Source organism: Onychomys torridus, chromosome 13 (genome assembly GCF_903995425.1).
Source record: "Onychomys torridus chromosome 13, mOncTor1.1, whole genome shotgun sequence".
Lineage (NCBI taxonomy): Eukaryota > Metazoa > Chordata > Mammalia > Rodentia > Cricetidae > Onychomys > Onychomys torridus.
Window position 1 is genome coordinate 21,809,454 of NC_050455.1, and position 15,972 is coordinate 21,825,425.

Here is a 15,972-nt window from a genome sequence, read left to right on the forward strand (position 1 = left end):
CTCATTTTAGTCCCTTTTAAAACAATGTGTACTTCCCAACTCTCTCGTTTAGAATTTAACTTCCAGAAACCAGGTGTGGTGGAAATCCTGGCTCATGGGAGGCTGAGGGAACCATCCCCGTTTGTTCACTGTCCTACCTTAGCGATCTAAGCAGTGGCCTCAACCAAAAGCAGAGCGAAGGAAAGGGCATAGTGAATCACAGCACTCGGGAGGCAGAGGCAAGCAGACCTCTGAGTTGTGGCTCAGCCTGGTCTATCGGGCAAGTAAGCGCAGCTACCAGAATTACGTAAAGTTCAAAACAAACTGGTCGAGCGGAGGATGAACACTCTACGCACGCGCAGCTAGCTCACTTTAGGTCGGCTCATGACAGTGTAGCTCCGCTCTTCCGGTCCAAGGCTTCAGAGGCGGGATTTCCGACGTTCTGGTGCTTATTTCCGGTGTGGACCGGAAGCTCCTCTGAAAGTAACTCCTCCGGAGTTTACGCCGTGCGGTGCGGTGTGCTGTGGCTGCCTGGTCCTGGAGCCGTTATGGGCAAAAGAGACCGAGTAGACCGCGGTAAGGAGTCCTGGTGACGGTCACTGTCTCAGGGTTTTCTCCGGCCGGTTGGGTCCGGGGGATGTGGTGCCCAGCCGGGTGGGAGGATGTCGCGATGCAGCGCGCTGGCTCAGAGAACTTAGAAGTTCCCCTGTGCAGTGCGGAGGGAGTCCTAGAATCTTGCCGGGCTCCCTTTTGTGTCTTCTATCGCAGACAAGAAGAAGTCCAAAAAGAGGCAGTATGAGGAGGAAGAGGAAGACGAAGACGACACGCCTGGGAACGACTCTCAGGAGGCGGTGCCCTCGGCCGCTGGGAAACAGGTGGACGAGTCCGGCACCAAAGTGGATGAGTATGGAGCCAAGGACTACAGGCAGCAGATGCCGCTAAAGGGCGACCATTCTTCCAGGCCCCTCTGGGTGGTAAGCATGGCCGAAAAGTCTGGATGGCAGCGAAGTCTTGGACATTATAACACCTCCAAAATCCAAGAGTCAGAAATTACTGCTTTCTGAAGCAGCCGGGGCCGTGCGTGCACACTGGAATAGCTGGTGTGTCCTGGGTGTTCTCCATTTCTCTCCAGCCCACCACATAGTGGCGAATGCCATTTGCCTAATAGATAGCATTATGGATCGGCCAGATAACTCAGCAGGTAAAGGCTCTTGCTGTCAAGAGTGAGACCTGAGTCTGTACCAGTACCTACATGGTAGATGGAGAGAACCGACTCTGGCAGGTTGTCCCCTGACTTTCACCATTGGAACTGTGGCATGCATGTACTCACACATACACCACACAGGGTCAGTCAATAAATGTATAAATAGCATTTATTTGTCCTTTGTGTGTGTGGTGTATGTGCACATGTTCAGGTGTGCTCATGAGATTGATGTCAGGACGTTTTCCTCAATCACACTTCACCTATTTGCCCAGCTTCCTGTTTTGGCTAGACTGATTGGCCAGTGGCCCTCCTCCCCCATCTGCCTGTCTGCCCACCTACCTATCCCCACCTCTTCCAGCTCTGGTTATAGGCATGCATTACCATTCCTGGTTTTTTATTTGGGTGCTGGGGTTCTGAACTCAGGTCCTCATGCTTGCATACCAAACATTTTACCCACTGAGCTATCTCCCCAACCACTAAATAGTGTTAGGTAACAATTTATTTGCTTGTTTTCAAAAATATTTGTTAAACTTTATATGTATGTATGAGTGCCTGCATGTATGTGCGCCACGTGTGTGCCTGGTTCCCAAGGAGGCCAGGAGAGGAGAGTGTGTCAGATCCCCTAAAACTGCAATTACAGGCTTACAGGCTGTTATGAGCTACCTGATGTTGCTGTTGGGAATGGAGCCTGGGTTCTTTACAAGAGTAACAGTGCTCTTAACCACTGAGCCATCTCTTTAGCCCCTCTTCGAGTTAATGGAAGGCATGTGTTTGGTAGCTGAGTTTGTGTGACTTTAAATACATAATCTTCTACACTCATTTTCAATCTAGCCAAAAGGCAATTTGAGAATAGTACGTTAGGGGAGATTTCTGTTTATGGAACATTGGGAACCTTTTCCTCTACTCTTCTGTATCTAATTAAGGTATTAGGATCCGTACAGTTGCCTGAAGGATTGGTTGCAAAAATATCTTTAGCACTGGACAGCTCATCTTTTTTGATAGTGATGTGAGAGTCTAGTGGTCTCTGCAGCTCATTAATATTCTTGCTGTTTTGTTCACTTGATGTTTTTAGGCTCCTGATGGCCACATTTTTTTGGAAGCCTTCTCTCCAGTTTACAAATATGCCCAGGACTTCCTGGTGGCAATCGCAGAGCCAGTATGCCGGCCCACGCATGTACATGAGTACAAGCTAACTGCCTACTCCCTCTATGCAGCTGTCAGTGTTGGGCTGCAAACCAGTGACATCACTGAGTACCTCAGGAAGCTCAGTAAGACTGGGGTCCCTGATGGAATTATCCAGTTTATTAAGGTGAGTTGCTAGCAATTCTAACTATCTTGGTAGTGTGGCAGTGGTGTGCTCAGGTACTCTATGTTGCCATGAAAATGTCTGGTTTGTATATTCTTTGTAGCACAATAGCCTGTGGCCTAGCTGCTGCTGCTTTGGATCCAGCCATGGTTCTGGCTGAGGCTGTGTTTCCCATGAGTTGCTCCTAGCCATGGGGTAATAATTCAGATCCATGCTAGCAAGAGTTCTTTGGAAAACAGCTTTGAATGGGTGGTGCTATAGACTACATTTATAAATCTATATATACATGATATATATATATATATATATATATATAAAAATCTTTACCTCAATATACCCATATTTGGTAAGACTAAATGAGGCTATAAGAGTGGAGACCTCCTTAGCCAGGAGGTGGTGGCACACACCTTTAATCCCAGCACTTGGGAGGCAGAGCCACATGGATCTCTGAGTTTGAGGCAAACCTGGTCTACAGAGCGAGATCCAGAACAGGCACCAAAACTACAACCAGAAAAAAACAAAAAAACAAAAAACAAAACAAAACCAAAAAAACAAGAAAGAGTGAGATCTTCCAATCAGGAAGATACTTGTCTTTATTAGGAGGCATCATACAATTGTCATAAATTCCTTCTTCATGGGACTATGTATGTAGAGAGAAGGTGGCTATCTACCAGCTGGTCCTGGTCCATTGATTATGAACATTTAGAACTCTGAGAAAATAAATCTCAGTTGTGGAGTTTTGGTGGCTGGCTATTACAGGTATTAAGTTCCATTTAAGGTTAAATATTTACCCAAGACCCATGGTAAATGAATTTTACTGGGGAATCAAAACTTCAAATGTTGAAGTGAGGAGGGTTCCATGGGACAGCAGTTGAATGTGAGTATTATTCAAAGATGAGACAGCAGTTTCTGCTAATTCTAAAGGACTACAAATCAGATTTGGCATCTGGAGGCAGAATGCTAGGGGCATCCACTCCCAGAGAAGCTTTGGAGCTCTGCAGAGCTCTCTGTGGTTGTGATGGAGAAGGATGCCCAAGGAGAAAGCACCGGGGCTAGGTCCAGTCTTGGTGGGAGGCTGGCTATAAGGATGTTGGTGTTGGGGCAATGCTGTGGTGGTCTGAAGGCAGCTCAAATACTGAGTATTGAGTTATCGTTGCCAGCACACAAATGACTGGATTCCTTCCAGCAGATTGGGAACCTGAGAGGATTTAAACTATATTCCTTGTCACCGAGAAAGAAGCTTACACTGTGCTGGGCATGGTGGCATGTGCCTCTAATCCCAGCTGTTCAGGGAGGAGGATTGAAAAGGCCAGGCGGGTCTGTTTATAAGAACTTGTCTCAAAATTTAAAAACACACGTGGTAGTAAGTAGTTAGAGATGTAGCATCATGGTCCTGAGTTTATTTGCCAATACAATAAATAAATAAAGTGGGTTTTTTTTTGTTTGTTTTGTTTTTTGTTTGTTTGTTTTTTTGAGACAGGGTTTCTCTGTGTACTTTGGCTGTCCTGGAACTCACTCTATAGATCAGGCTGGCCTTGAACTCATAGAGATTGGCCTACCTCTGCCTCCCAGGTGTTGGGATTAAAGCCATACACCACCACTGCACAGTTTATAAAGTTTAGATTTTTACTTGGGGAAATGAGAACATTGGTGGGAAGGCCCAAACATTTATGATGTTTGAACTTTCCTTGTGTAGCAGGTACTGCTGAGCATCACTGAGTGCCTGATGACTTGTGGGAGCTGTTGGAGTTCTGGTGAGGCAGGATGAGCCTCCAGATCAGGATGGGGGCTGTGGGCATGCAAGGGAAAGTAAAATGGAAAACACAGCAGCGATTTTTAGCCATGTTTTCTAAATAAAAAGGTGTGTGAATTAGGCAGGAGGAAGTGTTTGTCCGTAAAAAAATCGAGGTCAGTGGGAAAAAGCTCCCTTTCAGCAGCTCTGACTGCATATGGAGTTTTCCTAAAGCAAACTCAGCTCTTCACTTGGCTGTGCTAGGCATGCCAAGTTCTGAGAACTGACTCTGCCTGTCGGTGGTGTTCTCTCTGCTTGCAGCTGTGCACTGTCAGCTATGGGAAAGTCAAGCTGGTCCTGAAGCACAACAGGTAAGAGGAGGCGGTTCCCCAGCCTCCCTCTGCATGCCTGCTAGGAGGGAGGGCTGGGGCTGGGGGCTGGAGACCGAGATGGAAAACAGAGAGGACATGGGAAGGGAAAGGAGTCCCTCACCCTGTAGTCTAGTTGACTCCTTCCAGCTGGTAATCGAGAATTCTAGCTGTGTCTGGTGGCCCACACCTTTAATCCCAGCACTCGGGAGGCAGAGGCAGGTGGGTCTCTGTGAGTTCAAGGCCAGCCTGGTCTACAGAGAGAGTTCCAGGACAGCCAGGGCTACACAGAGAAACCCTGTCTCAAACAAACAAAAAAACAAGAAGAATGATAGAAGTTAAAGTTTGCAGTGCTGCCAGATGGTGGTGGCGCACGCCTTTAATCCCAGCACTCAGGAGGCAGGGCCAGGCGGATCTCTGTGAGTTCAAGGATAGCCTGGGCTACAGAGTGAGATCCAGGACAGGCACCAAAACTACATGGAGAAACCCTGTCTCGAAAAAAAAAAATGCAGTTTACCTACATACAGTTAGTAGTAGCTCTTTTATAGAGATGTTTCAGAGAAGAATGTGAAGATAGCAGTGATCATTCAAACTATAAGCGTGACTTGAGTTCGCCATACTTTCCCACTGCCGACCTTCACTAGGAAGGTTACTTGTCTTCCTGCTGCTGGCAGGCCAACTTAACCTCAAAATGAGCATCTCCTCTGACTCTTTGTAGCTCCTGTCTCTGATTTGACAAAGGTGTAGGAAGAGTCACTATGAGGCTATAATTTTCAGATCATCTAATTGAGTTACAGTTGCAGAATGTTCTAGAAATATTGTGCTGGCCAGTACAGACTTCTCTCCTTCCCTGCTTGTAGGTACTTCGTTGAAAGTTCCCACCCTGATGTCATCCAGCATCTTCTTCAAGACACTGTGATCCGAGAATGTCGCTTGAGGAATGCTGAGGGCGAGGCCACGGAACTCATCACAGAGACATTCACAAGCAAATCTGCTGTGCGTGAGCTCCTGGGTTACCTGGGGACGGGAATGGAGGAGCTCAGTTCTCCTGTAACCCAGCACTGGCAGTCTAGCTGCCCTGCTTCTGTTGCTCCTGACAGCTTCAGTTCATGGTTGATGACAAGGTTCAGTGTTGTGTGGAGTCCCAGATTACCTTTCTCTTACAGATTTCTAAGACAGCTGAAGGCAGTGGCGGCGGGCCTTCTACCTCCCAAGTGGCAGATCCACAGGCCAAATCTGACATCCCCAAAGATCTGTTTGATTTCTATGAGCAAATGGACAAGGATGAGGAAGAGGAAGAAGAGACACAGACAGTATCCTTTGAAGTTAAGCAGGTGAGTGAATGCTTCCTGGTGTGTTTACCAGTCCAGCCTGTGTTAGCGCCCTCTGCTCAGAGAGAAAGGGATCCCTGTAAGTTTCCAGTTTTGCTCTTGCCAGTGTGGGCACGAGAGTCTCTTTGGTATTGTGGTCTACGTGTCCTTCCTTGGCCTAGGAGTCTGGTTTCCACAGGCTCCATTTTGGTTCTGATTAATATTCATTTTGAGGAGATGTAGCTCTTTGGTAGAATAACTTTCCTAGCATGTGTAAGTCCCTGGGTTCAGTCTCTAGCAACACATAAACAGGGTGTGGTAGTACATACCTGTAATCTAATCCTGGAAAGGTTGAAATCAGGAGGAATCAGCAGTTCAGGGTCATCCTTGTCTACATACACAGTGAATTTAAGGTTGGCCTGGGGTAGATGAGACTTGTCTCACAAAAATCGAAACAAGAAAAAAAAAAAAAAAAACTAAACAAAAAAATTTCTTGACCATGTTGCCACTTTGTGCTGCTTTTCTGTGCTAACCTTCTTGATAGCAAGCAAGATCTAACATTGTATTCATCCAGGTAAAACTCCAGAGTTTGATCACGAGGCCTTTTGAATGTTGTCTTGAATATTTTTTGGAGTTGAGATTATCAAACATCCTTCCTGCTGGCTCCTAGGAAATGATCGAGGAGCTTCAGAAGCGCTGCATCTACTTAGAGTACCCTCTGTTGGCAGAGTATGACTTCCGGAATGATTCTCTCAACCCCGACATCAACATTGACCTGAAGCCCACAGCTGTTCTCAGACCCTATCAGGAGAAGAGCCTGCGGAAGATGTTTGGGAATGGACGAGCACGCTCTGGAGTCATTGTTCTTCCCTGTGGTAAGTGAGGCCTGAGAGAGGGAGGCTCCATCTTTGTCTGCCGATCGCCTCCTGCCCTACAAAGTGTGTTTCCCTGCTAGCACATGGCCTGTGAATGGCCAAGGTCAGACCACGTCCTTAGTCTGGCCTTGACTGGTGTTTATTGAAGCTGCTTTGTGCAGCCCTTAGTCTAGGCCCTGTGGGAATATCAGCTCTTTCAGTTGGGGTCAAGAATGACACAAGTGGCGCAGCTAAGGGACCTATGAAGCCTTGACTGAAAATGGAGGTGATGAAGAGAACTGGAGCGTGGTGTATGAGGAGACAGCAGTGCAGGTGGGGTGCTACTGGACATACAGCACAGTTCTTTACCCAGTGAAATCAGTCCTCTAAATGGGAATGTGGAGGCTGCCTAGCCAGAAGTGTTGCTTGTTTCTAGATGGCTTGTGATGGGTAGGCAAAGCTGAGGAAAGACAGCAGACACACGCGCTTGCACACACACGCACGCCCTGTCAGACTTCACAGTTCTGAGTAGTGGCAGGTCTACCTAGGTTAACAGCCAGAGGCCACAACAGACTCATCTGGGATGGGAACTCCACCCTGGACACAGCCTGCAGAGACTGCCTCTGCCTTCAGTTCTCCTCATGAACTTCGTGTGTGGTGTCGGAGGGAAAGGCAGAATCATTGTTGAGCAGTTTGACTTTTTTTCTGCTTTAATCTTCTAATGGAAGGCGAAACTAAAGTAAGAAATGGTATGACTTTTATCTTCTCTGACTTTACCAGGAGCATGCACACTCAGTGCATTCCTGAGCCTTGATTGTCCTAGTTAAAGGCTGTCATTTGCCTACAATGTATTCTGGGTACATATGACCATAGGCAAAGTGCTCTTTGCTCCAGACTTCCTTTCTTAATAAAGAAAACAGCCTGAAGCAGTAAATGCCTTACAGATACTGGCCGTGAGGACTAGTATATGAATTTTGCCTAGATTCTGGTTCTGTTGAGCCATTCTGTCTATTCCTGACCTTTGTGTCAGTCTGCTGGTAGGTAGCATCACCCTTTGGTTGCTTGTAGGTGCTGGCAAGTCCCTGGTTGGTGTGACTGCTGCATGTACTGTCAGGAAGCGCTGTCTGGTCCTGGGCAACTCAGCTGTGTCTGTGGAGCAATGGAAAGCCCAGTTTAAGATGTGGTCAACCATTGATGACAGCCAGATCTGCCGCTTCACCTCAGATGCCAAGGACAAGCCCATTGGCTGCTCGATTGCCATTAGCACTTACTCTATGCTGGGCCACACCACCAAAAGGTCCTGGGAGGCAGAGAGAGTGATGGAATGGCTCAAAACCCAGGAGTGGGGCCTCATGATCCTCGACGAGGTGCACACCATTCCAGGTAAGGAGGTGGAGGCTGTCTTTATATAGTTAAACGCTGACTTCCATTAGGGGGTTGCTTCTCTATATTCTATCCACTGGCTAACAAAGCTTGAAATAATCATTAACTCTGATGGTATGGAACTGGGAGGTAGGTGTGCACATTCAGAGCCTCCTCAGTCCCTGGCCTAGAGAGGTGTTCTCTTCCTTCCTACACCTTCTAATTGTTGAAACTTAACCCTTAACCCATTTTTATGGTCCTGTGAAACTAAGCCAAGAGCCCTATATAACCCTTGATGGTACTGTTGTGTTTCTTTTAAAGAAGGCTGAAGTATCAGTTGTCAGAATGTAATATAAATCCTGCTTCTCCCGTTGCAGGCATCTTTCTAAAACAGCCTCAGTGATAGACTCCATGTGCTGTAAAGGTCACCCATTATAAGAGCATACTCCAGCAGGCTTTAGTAAACTTCTAGAGCTGTGCAGTCCTCACCATGATCTGGGTTTAGAACGTCTCCTGGATCTCTGTTTGTAGTCAGGCCTTACTTCCTTTGCATCCTGAGGCAACCCACCTGCGTTCCCACCTTCCTAATGCTGTGACCCTTGAACACAGTTCCTCAGGTTGTGCTGACCCCAGCCATAAAGTTATTTTTATTACTGTTTTGGAGGAAGGGTTTTTCTGTGTAGCCCTGGCTGTCCTGGAACTCATCCACTCTGTAGACCAGGCTGGCCTGGAACTCACAGAGATCCCTCCGTCTCTGCCTTCTAAGTCGCTGGGATTAAAGGTGTGTGCCCCCCACTGCCTGGCTATAATATTATTTTTGATGCTACTGCATAACTGTAATTTTGCTACTGTTATGAATCATAATGTAAGTATCTGATATGCAGGATATTTGATATATAACCCCTGTGAAAGGGTCATTTGACCCCCCCAAATGGGTCACGGCCCACAGGTTGAGAATCACTGCTCCAGATGTACCCTTTCTGGGAGTTTTCATATAAAAGAAACAATGTAGTACTTCCTTTCTTGTATCTGTCATCTTTCACTTTGCATAGTTGATTGTCCTAACAGTGATGTGTTCCTTTTATTGATGCACAGTACTCTAAGCAAAGGTTCTTCTGGATTGGTGGTGGTGGTGCTATTGTACTGTTCTGGGTTTTGATTTTGGAGATGTGATCGTTTTGTGTTGCCCAGGCTGGTGTCAGACTCCTGAGCTCACATGGTCCCTTCACCTCAGCCTCCTGAGTAACTGTGATTGTTAGGTATGATTCAACATGCCTGGCTAGGCAGCTCTTCCTTGAAAAGAGAAATTAAGAAAGATCCCTGGTCTAAAGCAGAGGTTCTTCTACTTTAGAGAGGCGGTTGTTTTTTTTTTGTTTTTTTTGTTTTTTTTTTTTTAACAGAGAACATTCAGAACACTGAAAATAGCCTACACTTGGGTCTTTTTATAAGATGAGAGCTTTTCCAGGGTCTGTATATGTCTGAGGATAACTAGAGATGTTAATAGAGGTGTTCATAGACGGTCTGAGAGGAAAAATGACAGGGTACTGGCCTTGTGGTACTTGGCCACATGCATCAGGCGGGGTGGCGCACATCTTTAATCCCAGCACTCGGGAGGCAGAGGCAAGTGGGTCTCTGAGTTCGAAGCTAGCCTGGTCTACAAAGTAAGTTCCAGGACATTACACAGAGAAACCGTCTCTCGAACAAACGAACAAACAAACAAAAAAGAACTTGGCATGCCCAGACAACTCAAAGCAGCCCAGTGTCCACAGAGAAGTTCTGAGAGAGCAGTCAGGGCTGGCACTGATGCAGGTGTCAGAGCATCTTAGGACCCCATAGGCTAGGGTGGAGATTTGGCTTATTCTCTTCATCTCCAAGTAAGAAGCCATCAGAAACAGAGGCTACCTGAGCTGACTTACAGTAGGAATCACTCTGGTGTTGCGCATAAGCACTTTGGGAGCAGTGAAAGGAGGGGCTCATGGAGTCCCAAGAAAAGGACCCAGGGACACAGCAAGATGAAGATAACCTGAGTGGACAGGCCACAGAGGTCCCGTGAACAGGTCAGTGTGAGTAGAAAAAGGCGAGATCAAGGATGAGACTAAGGCTTTGTTTGGTTTGAGTGAAGGGAGGGCAGCAGGGCATTGGTTGAAATGGGAAAGCTTTGGAGACAATGTGCTTACAAGGGGCAGCCAGGTCTGGTAGTCTTTAGGCAGTGATTTGCATTGTCAGATGAATTCAGGCAATGACCAGGACGTGAGGAAATGACATTAGCAAGGATATACACATGCTGTGCTAGCACTAAAGGTGCTAAGCATCATTCGCCATCAGAGAAATGACTGTTAAAACACAAGATGCCGCAGCTACCCCATATAGAGTGGTTACAATGAGAATACTGGCGTGGCCTGTGCAGAGGAGGTTTTAGAGCAGAGGGATTGCAGAGTGGATGGTTGCTCTGTAGGACAAACTGACTTCCACTATAAAGTCACGTGATTTGTCTGTACCACTTCATAACAACTCTATTCATAATCTCCAACGTCCAGTGGTCATCCGGGGATGTTTAGATAAGCAGACTATGGCACATCTATACAATGAAACACAACTTGGCAATAAAGAAGAAGGAACATGTGACAATTTTTCTGAGTTTCAGGGCCATGGTGCTGAAAGAAGCCTGTGGTTACACATACATGACATTGTCAAAAAAATAGCATCATGCTAGTGAACAGGACAGTGGTTGCTATGACAGCACTCAAGGACACTCTAAAGGATGGCATTAGACAGTTTTGAGGGAGTGATGGGTTGATCAATGTCCTGATTTTGATGTAGACATATAAATCTATACATGTCTAAAAATTCATAGAACTGATGCCACCTTCCCTAGAGTTAGATTTATTTTGTGATAATTTAGAAACTCAACATTAAAGAGTATAGGTATCAAGTCTGCCAGGATTAAAGGTAATGGTGTAGAAAGTCACATCTTATAAATGAGTTTGAGATTGTTGTTCTTTGGAGGCTGAGTATGAAGCGTGGGAGGGCTGAGACATTCTTCCCGAGAGTGTACTTAGTGCATGCTGCTGTTCTTAACTGAAATCTCAAATTCAGGTGTGTGGGAACGTTGTATCAGGTGATAAGGATAGAGCTCATAGTGTGGTCTCTGTTCTCTGATTTGATTCACAACATCACTGGTTTGTCTTTGGGGATAAAAGTGAAACCGAGATTTGAGTTCAGGCCTTTGAATGTGTCGCATAAGAGTTCCTACGTTGAGCCAGGCAGTGGTGGGACATGCCTTTAATCCTAGTACTTGGGAGGCAGACAGGCGGATCTCTATGAGTTTGAGACCCGCCTGGCCTACAGAGTGAGATCCAGGACAGCTGGGGCTACACAGAGAAATCCTGTCTCAAAAAACCAAAAAAAAAAAAAAAAGAGTTCATCTGTTGGAGGCAATTCTGAGAGATGATGGGGTCTTAAGAGAAGGCTTTTGGTCATGTGTATCACCTGCAGAAGGCATTAATTCTGTTCTCCTGGGATGCCAGTTAGGCGGTTACAAGAGAGCAAGCCTTCCTGATTACACAGGAGCTTTTCTGCATGTGTGATGCTATCTACTGTGAGGCTCGTCCACACAAGTGGTGCTGCCTGAACTTGGACTTCAATGTGCGTTTTGCTATGACAGCAGAGGATGAACTACTAATCGTACAAGCCCTGCTGACTGGCAATCAAGCCCCAAGAGCTGCTATTAAATACAGATGTGAACAGATCAGTAAATTTCCTGACATTCTACTTTTACTACATTGGATCAACAGAGTGCTACATCTTTGAGTTCTCAAAAGATAGAGATTTGCTTTTCTTTTACAGGTATTTTAAAAGGTACCTTGTTGGGCCTGTTTATTAATACATCTATGTTGTAATGAGCTGGAGAGAGAGTTCATTTAGTACAGTGATTGCTTAATACACATGAGCCTCTAGGTTATATCCCCAGCATCACATAGATTAAAGGTGTTTCTACTAGCTTTATTAAAGGCTACTTCTACTGTTTTTGTTTGTTTGTTTTTTTGAGACAGGGTTTCTCTGTGTAGTTTTGGTGCCTGTCCTGGATCTTGCTCTGTAGACCAGGCTGGCCTCAAACTCACAGAGATCCACCTGGTTCTGCCTCCCGAGTGCTGGGATTAAAGGCGTGCACCACCACTGCCTGGCCTTACTTCTACTGTTTTAACAAGTATTTATTAAGCACTTTTAGAATTCAAGTGCTGTGCTTGGCATTGGAGTCATCCCAATGAACTCTAGGCTTTACATAACAGTGATGCAAGCTCCACCTACAGTGAGAAAGGTGACTCCATTTATGTGAAGGTCAAAGAGAAGGCAGATTCTTCTTTGACAGCAGAAATCAGGGTGATGGTCTCTATTGACAGAGAGGTGATGGGAGACTTGTGGGATACTGTGCTGAGTGCTCCATCTGTGACTGTGATGTGTCCTGTCTGTACAGCATGCCTCACTTCCCGGGGACATTTGTGGTGGCTGCCAGAAACGGCCTAGAGGGATGCAGAATTGAAAAAAAAAAATCTGGATCGAATCCTACTTTGTCCTTGTTACCTCATCTGCCTCCCAGACCCACACTGTGTTGTACTTGTTGCCTGGGCCTCTAATGCTCCTCCTAGTAAGGGAAGCCTGGATCCTTGGCTGTTGCTATTTTGGGCCAGCAATCGTTGCTCAGAGATAACCTTGACATTAACTTTTCATTTGCTTGTACCTCCTTTTGTGTTTTGGTATAATTTTTGTTGTGTTTGCACATCTAAGTTTTCAAAAATTGTTTTAGTGTGTGATATTTAAAACATTTAATTGGAGTTTGACTACCCTGTTTTTCTATGGCTCTTGTGTTTGATTTGTCTTTTGGAATGTTCTGGCTTCTTCATCTTCCAATTACGTTTCTTTTTTCTTTTTTCTTTTTTTTTAATTTAAATGTATTTATCAAGGCTGAGCAAGGTATCCCACCACAGGGAATGGGTTCCAAAAAGTCAGTTCATGCACCTGGGATAAGTCCTGGCCCTACGTTTCTTTTTGACGTGGTTTTTTTTTTTTTTTTTTTTTGTGTGTGTGTGTGTGTGTGTGTGTGTGTGGAGCTGAGGATCAAACCCAGGGCCTTGTGCTTGCTAAGCAAGCACTCTACCACGGAGCTAAATCTCCAACCCTCTTTTTGACATATCATTGGCCTCATCTTTAATTATAGGTATGACTCAGGGGTGTGTGTGTGTGTGTGTAAAAGGGTACTGAGGATTGAAGCCAGGGTTTCATGCATGTGAAGCGTATGCTCTTCCACTGAGTCATACCTCCAGCTCCATGACTCAGACATTTTTTTCCTCCTTTGGAAAGTCAGGCAAGCCAGTAGAGTAACAGCTCTCTGTGGGGGTGGGGATGGGCTATCCCCCAAAATCTGTTGCCCAACCCAACACTTACAAATTTTATATTTCCTTTTGGGGAGGGCATGTATATGCCGTGTCAAGGGTGTGGAGGTCAGCAGGGGTTAGTTCTCTCCTACCATGTGGACTTTAAATTCAGGTCATCAGGCCTGGAAGCAAGTAAATTTTTAACTGCTGAGCCATCTCATTGGTCCCCCAACTTAAAACATCTTAATATTCTTTCAAAATATTAAAAGTTTTTAAAGCTGTGGCCATAGACACCTTCAAATCGGAAGGCCAGAGCTCAGGTCTCAAGAGCCCCCATAAAAGCTGGATGTGCTGGGCTGTCTGTAGTCCTGGCCTTCCTGTCCTGGAAGATGAGAGTGTCGACAGTACAATCTCTGGGTTCTGCCGGTCATCGAGCCTGGCACGCAGCAGTGTACCACAAAAGACCCTGCCCCTAACAAGGTGGGAGATGACCATCCACACCAGAGGTTGTCTCCGAATGTCCACACGTGCCGTAGCATGTGGGTACCTGCATTCACACACAGAAGCATGCCCACGAAGATGTTTAAAAGGTGTTTCCCATTTATGTGTTTATTTGATCAAATCAGGAATTATATCAATCAAGCAAAGGAAGAAAATGAAAGTAAGTCTCATTGGTATTGTTGGGTGTTTTGTTTTGTTGAGACAGGATCTCACTCTGCAGTCCTGACTGTCTTAGAACTAACTATAATAGGCTGGCCTCGAACTCTCGACGATCCTCCTGCCTCTGCTCCAGAGTACTGAGATTAAAGGTGTGCGCCACCACACCCGATTTTATTGGTGTCTTTGGGAGGGGAGCCAGGTAATCAGGATGCTTAGGCAGGCTGAGCTTCGTCGCGCCCATGAGCTCTGTTTGCTCTCTGGTTTGAGGGGGATGGTAGGAAGCAAGCAGAGCTGGCTTTCTCTCTGTGCCCACATTCCAGCGTCCCCAGCTGTAACCTGGGGACAAGTTTCAGGATGAATGATTTGTGTGGCTTGGAGTCGAGTCATATTTGCGGCTGCTGTCTGGACTCCTGACAGTGTTGGTAGGAGGATGCTGGCATTTGTGAACTTGGAACTCCTTGAAGTCATTTGTCCCTTGTTCTTTCCATCTTTTGAACAGGTCTAAAAGCTGTGATGAAATACTCTTTCTTTGTTCTTGTCTGGAACCAGCCTTCAGCTCTCTAGTCCCAGAGTCAGCCCATATGGTAGTACCACATACCAGTGCCAGGTTTCAAGCTGTGTGTGGGACCTTCTCAGTGTAGAAAGTGATGATGTGAATGTTCCCTTTGTTCCTCCAGCCAAGATGTTCCGGCGGGTGCTGACCATTGTGCAGGCCCACTGTAAGCTGGGTTTGACTGCGACCCTTGTTCGGGAAGATGACAAAATTGTTGACTTAAATTTCCTGATTGGGCCCAAGCTTTATGAAGCCAACTGGATGGAACTGCAGAACAATGGGTACATCGCCAAAGTCCAGTGTGCCGAGGTATTTGCACCCCTGGGTGGTAGTGAAGTAAGGACTCCTCCCATGGGAGTGGAAGGGATCTATGGATAAATTCCTCAGGGGCGGACAGGCAGGTCAGGACCGTGTCTAATAGGCATGCTGTATTCACCTTGGAAGGTGAGCCAGACCTCACAGCAGAGTGCAGTGGAATTCTCTGTCTCTGCCATATGGTAAAGTCAGTAAGCCATTACAGACCATGCTCCTCCTGTGATGGGCTTCTGGGTACTCAGACCACTTTTGCCCTGAAGGACTAATTCCAGTGCCAAAGTCCTAAGAAAATAGGTTGGTCCTCATGGTGTTATTTCTGAGAGCACTGTTTTCAGGTGAATACCTGTGCAGGTATGTGTTAAAATCCGTAGTCAAAGGTACATCTTTAACGAAAAAAATAAAAGGTCCAGCCTTTATTGTTTTCTCCCAGGGTCCATGGAAGAGTCTAGCAACCAGCTGAGGATTCTAATCTGAGGGATATCAAATGAATCTAATCACACTGAATTCTTTAGTCCATTCACTTTATTCTTCTCAGTCAATTGTATCTACAGTTTCTTTTCTGTGCTCACACTTAGCTCCTCTCAGTTCTTCCTGCTCTCAGTCCCTCCTGCTGTCCTCTCATGTCTGTCTAGTTCTTTCCATATCCATCCTCATCTTTGTTCTTCTCAATCAATTCTCCCCAGTGCTCTCAGAGAACCAGTATATATACATATGCAGTAATTCTTTGGCAAAGCAATGCAAGGCTTGACTTTCAGGATCACAGAGAGAGGTGAAAAGGATCCATACATAAAGCAATAAATGTCAGCTTCCAATTACAACCCAAAAGGGGGTGACTAAAGGGGAGTTGTCTGGTAGGGTTAACTAAAGGCTAAGATCAATTAGGGAATTTATGTGCTCAAACTGTAATCTAGAAATGGCTAGGTGGAATGTTAGGGGTCAACAAGTCACATTGGCGCC

General features: G+C 45.9%; 1 protein-coding gene across 1 annotated transcript in view; it reads left to right on the top strand.

The window, feature by feature from the left end:
* Positions 1-449: 449 nt before the first annotated feature.
* Positions 450-15,972, top strand: part of Ercc3 (ERCC excision repair 3, TFIIH core complex helicase subunit) — a 35,323-nt gene continuing 19,800 nt past the window's right edge. The window contains exons 1-9 of the mRNA XM_036205153.1: positions 450-555; positions 748-953; positions 2,256-2,492; positions 4,543-4,592; positions 5,450-5,585; positions 5,756-5,923; positions 6,570-6,774; positions 7,822-8,136; positions 14,825-15,009. Coding sequence (XP_036061046.1) covers positions 528-555; positions 748-953; positions 2,256-2,492; positions 4,543-4,592; positions 5,450-5,585; positions 5,756-5,923; positions 6,570-6,774; positions 7,822-8,136; positions 14,825-15,009 — 1,530 coding nt within the window. The 5' untranslated portion in view covers positions 450-527. The remainder of the gene's footprint in view (positions 556-747; positions 954-2,255; positions 2,493-4,542; positions 4,593-5,449; positions 5,586-5,755; positions 5,924-6,569; positions 6,775-7,821; positions 8,137-14,824; positions 15,010-15,972) is intronic.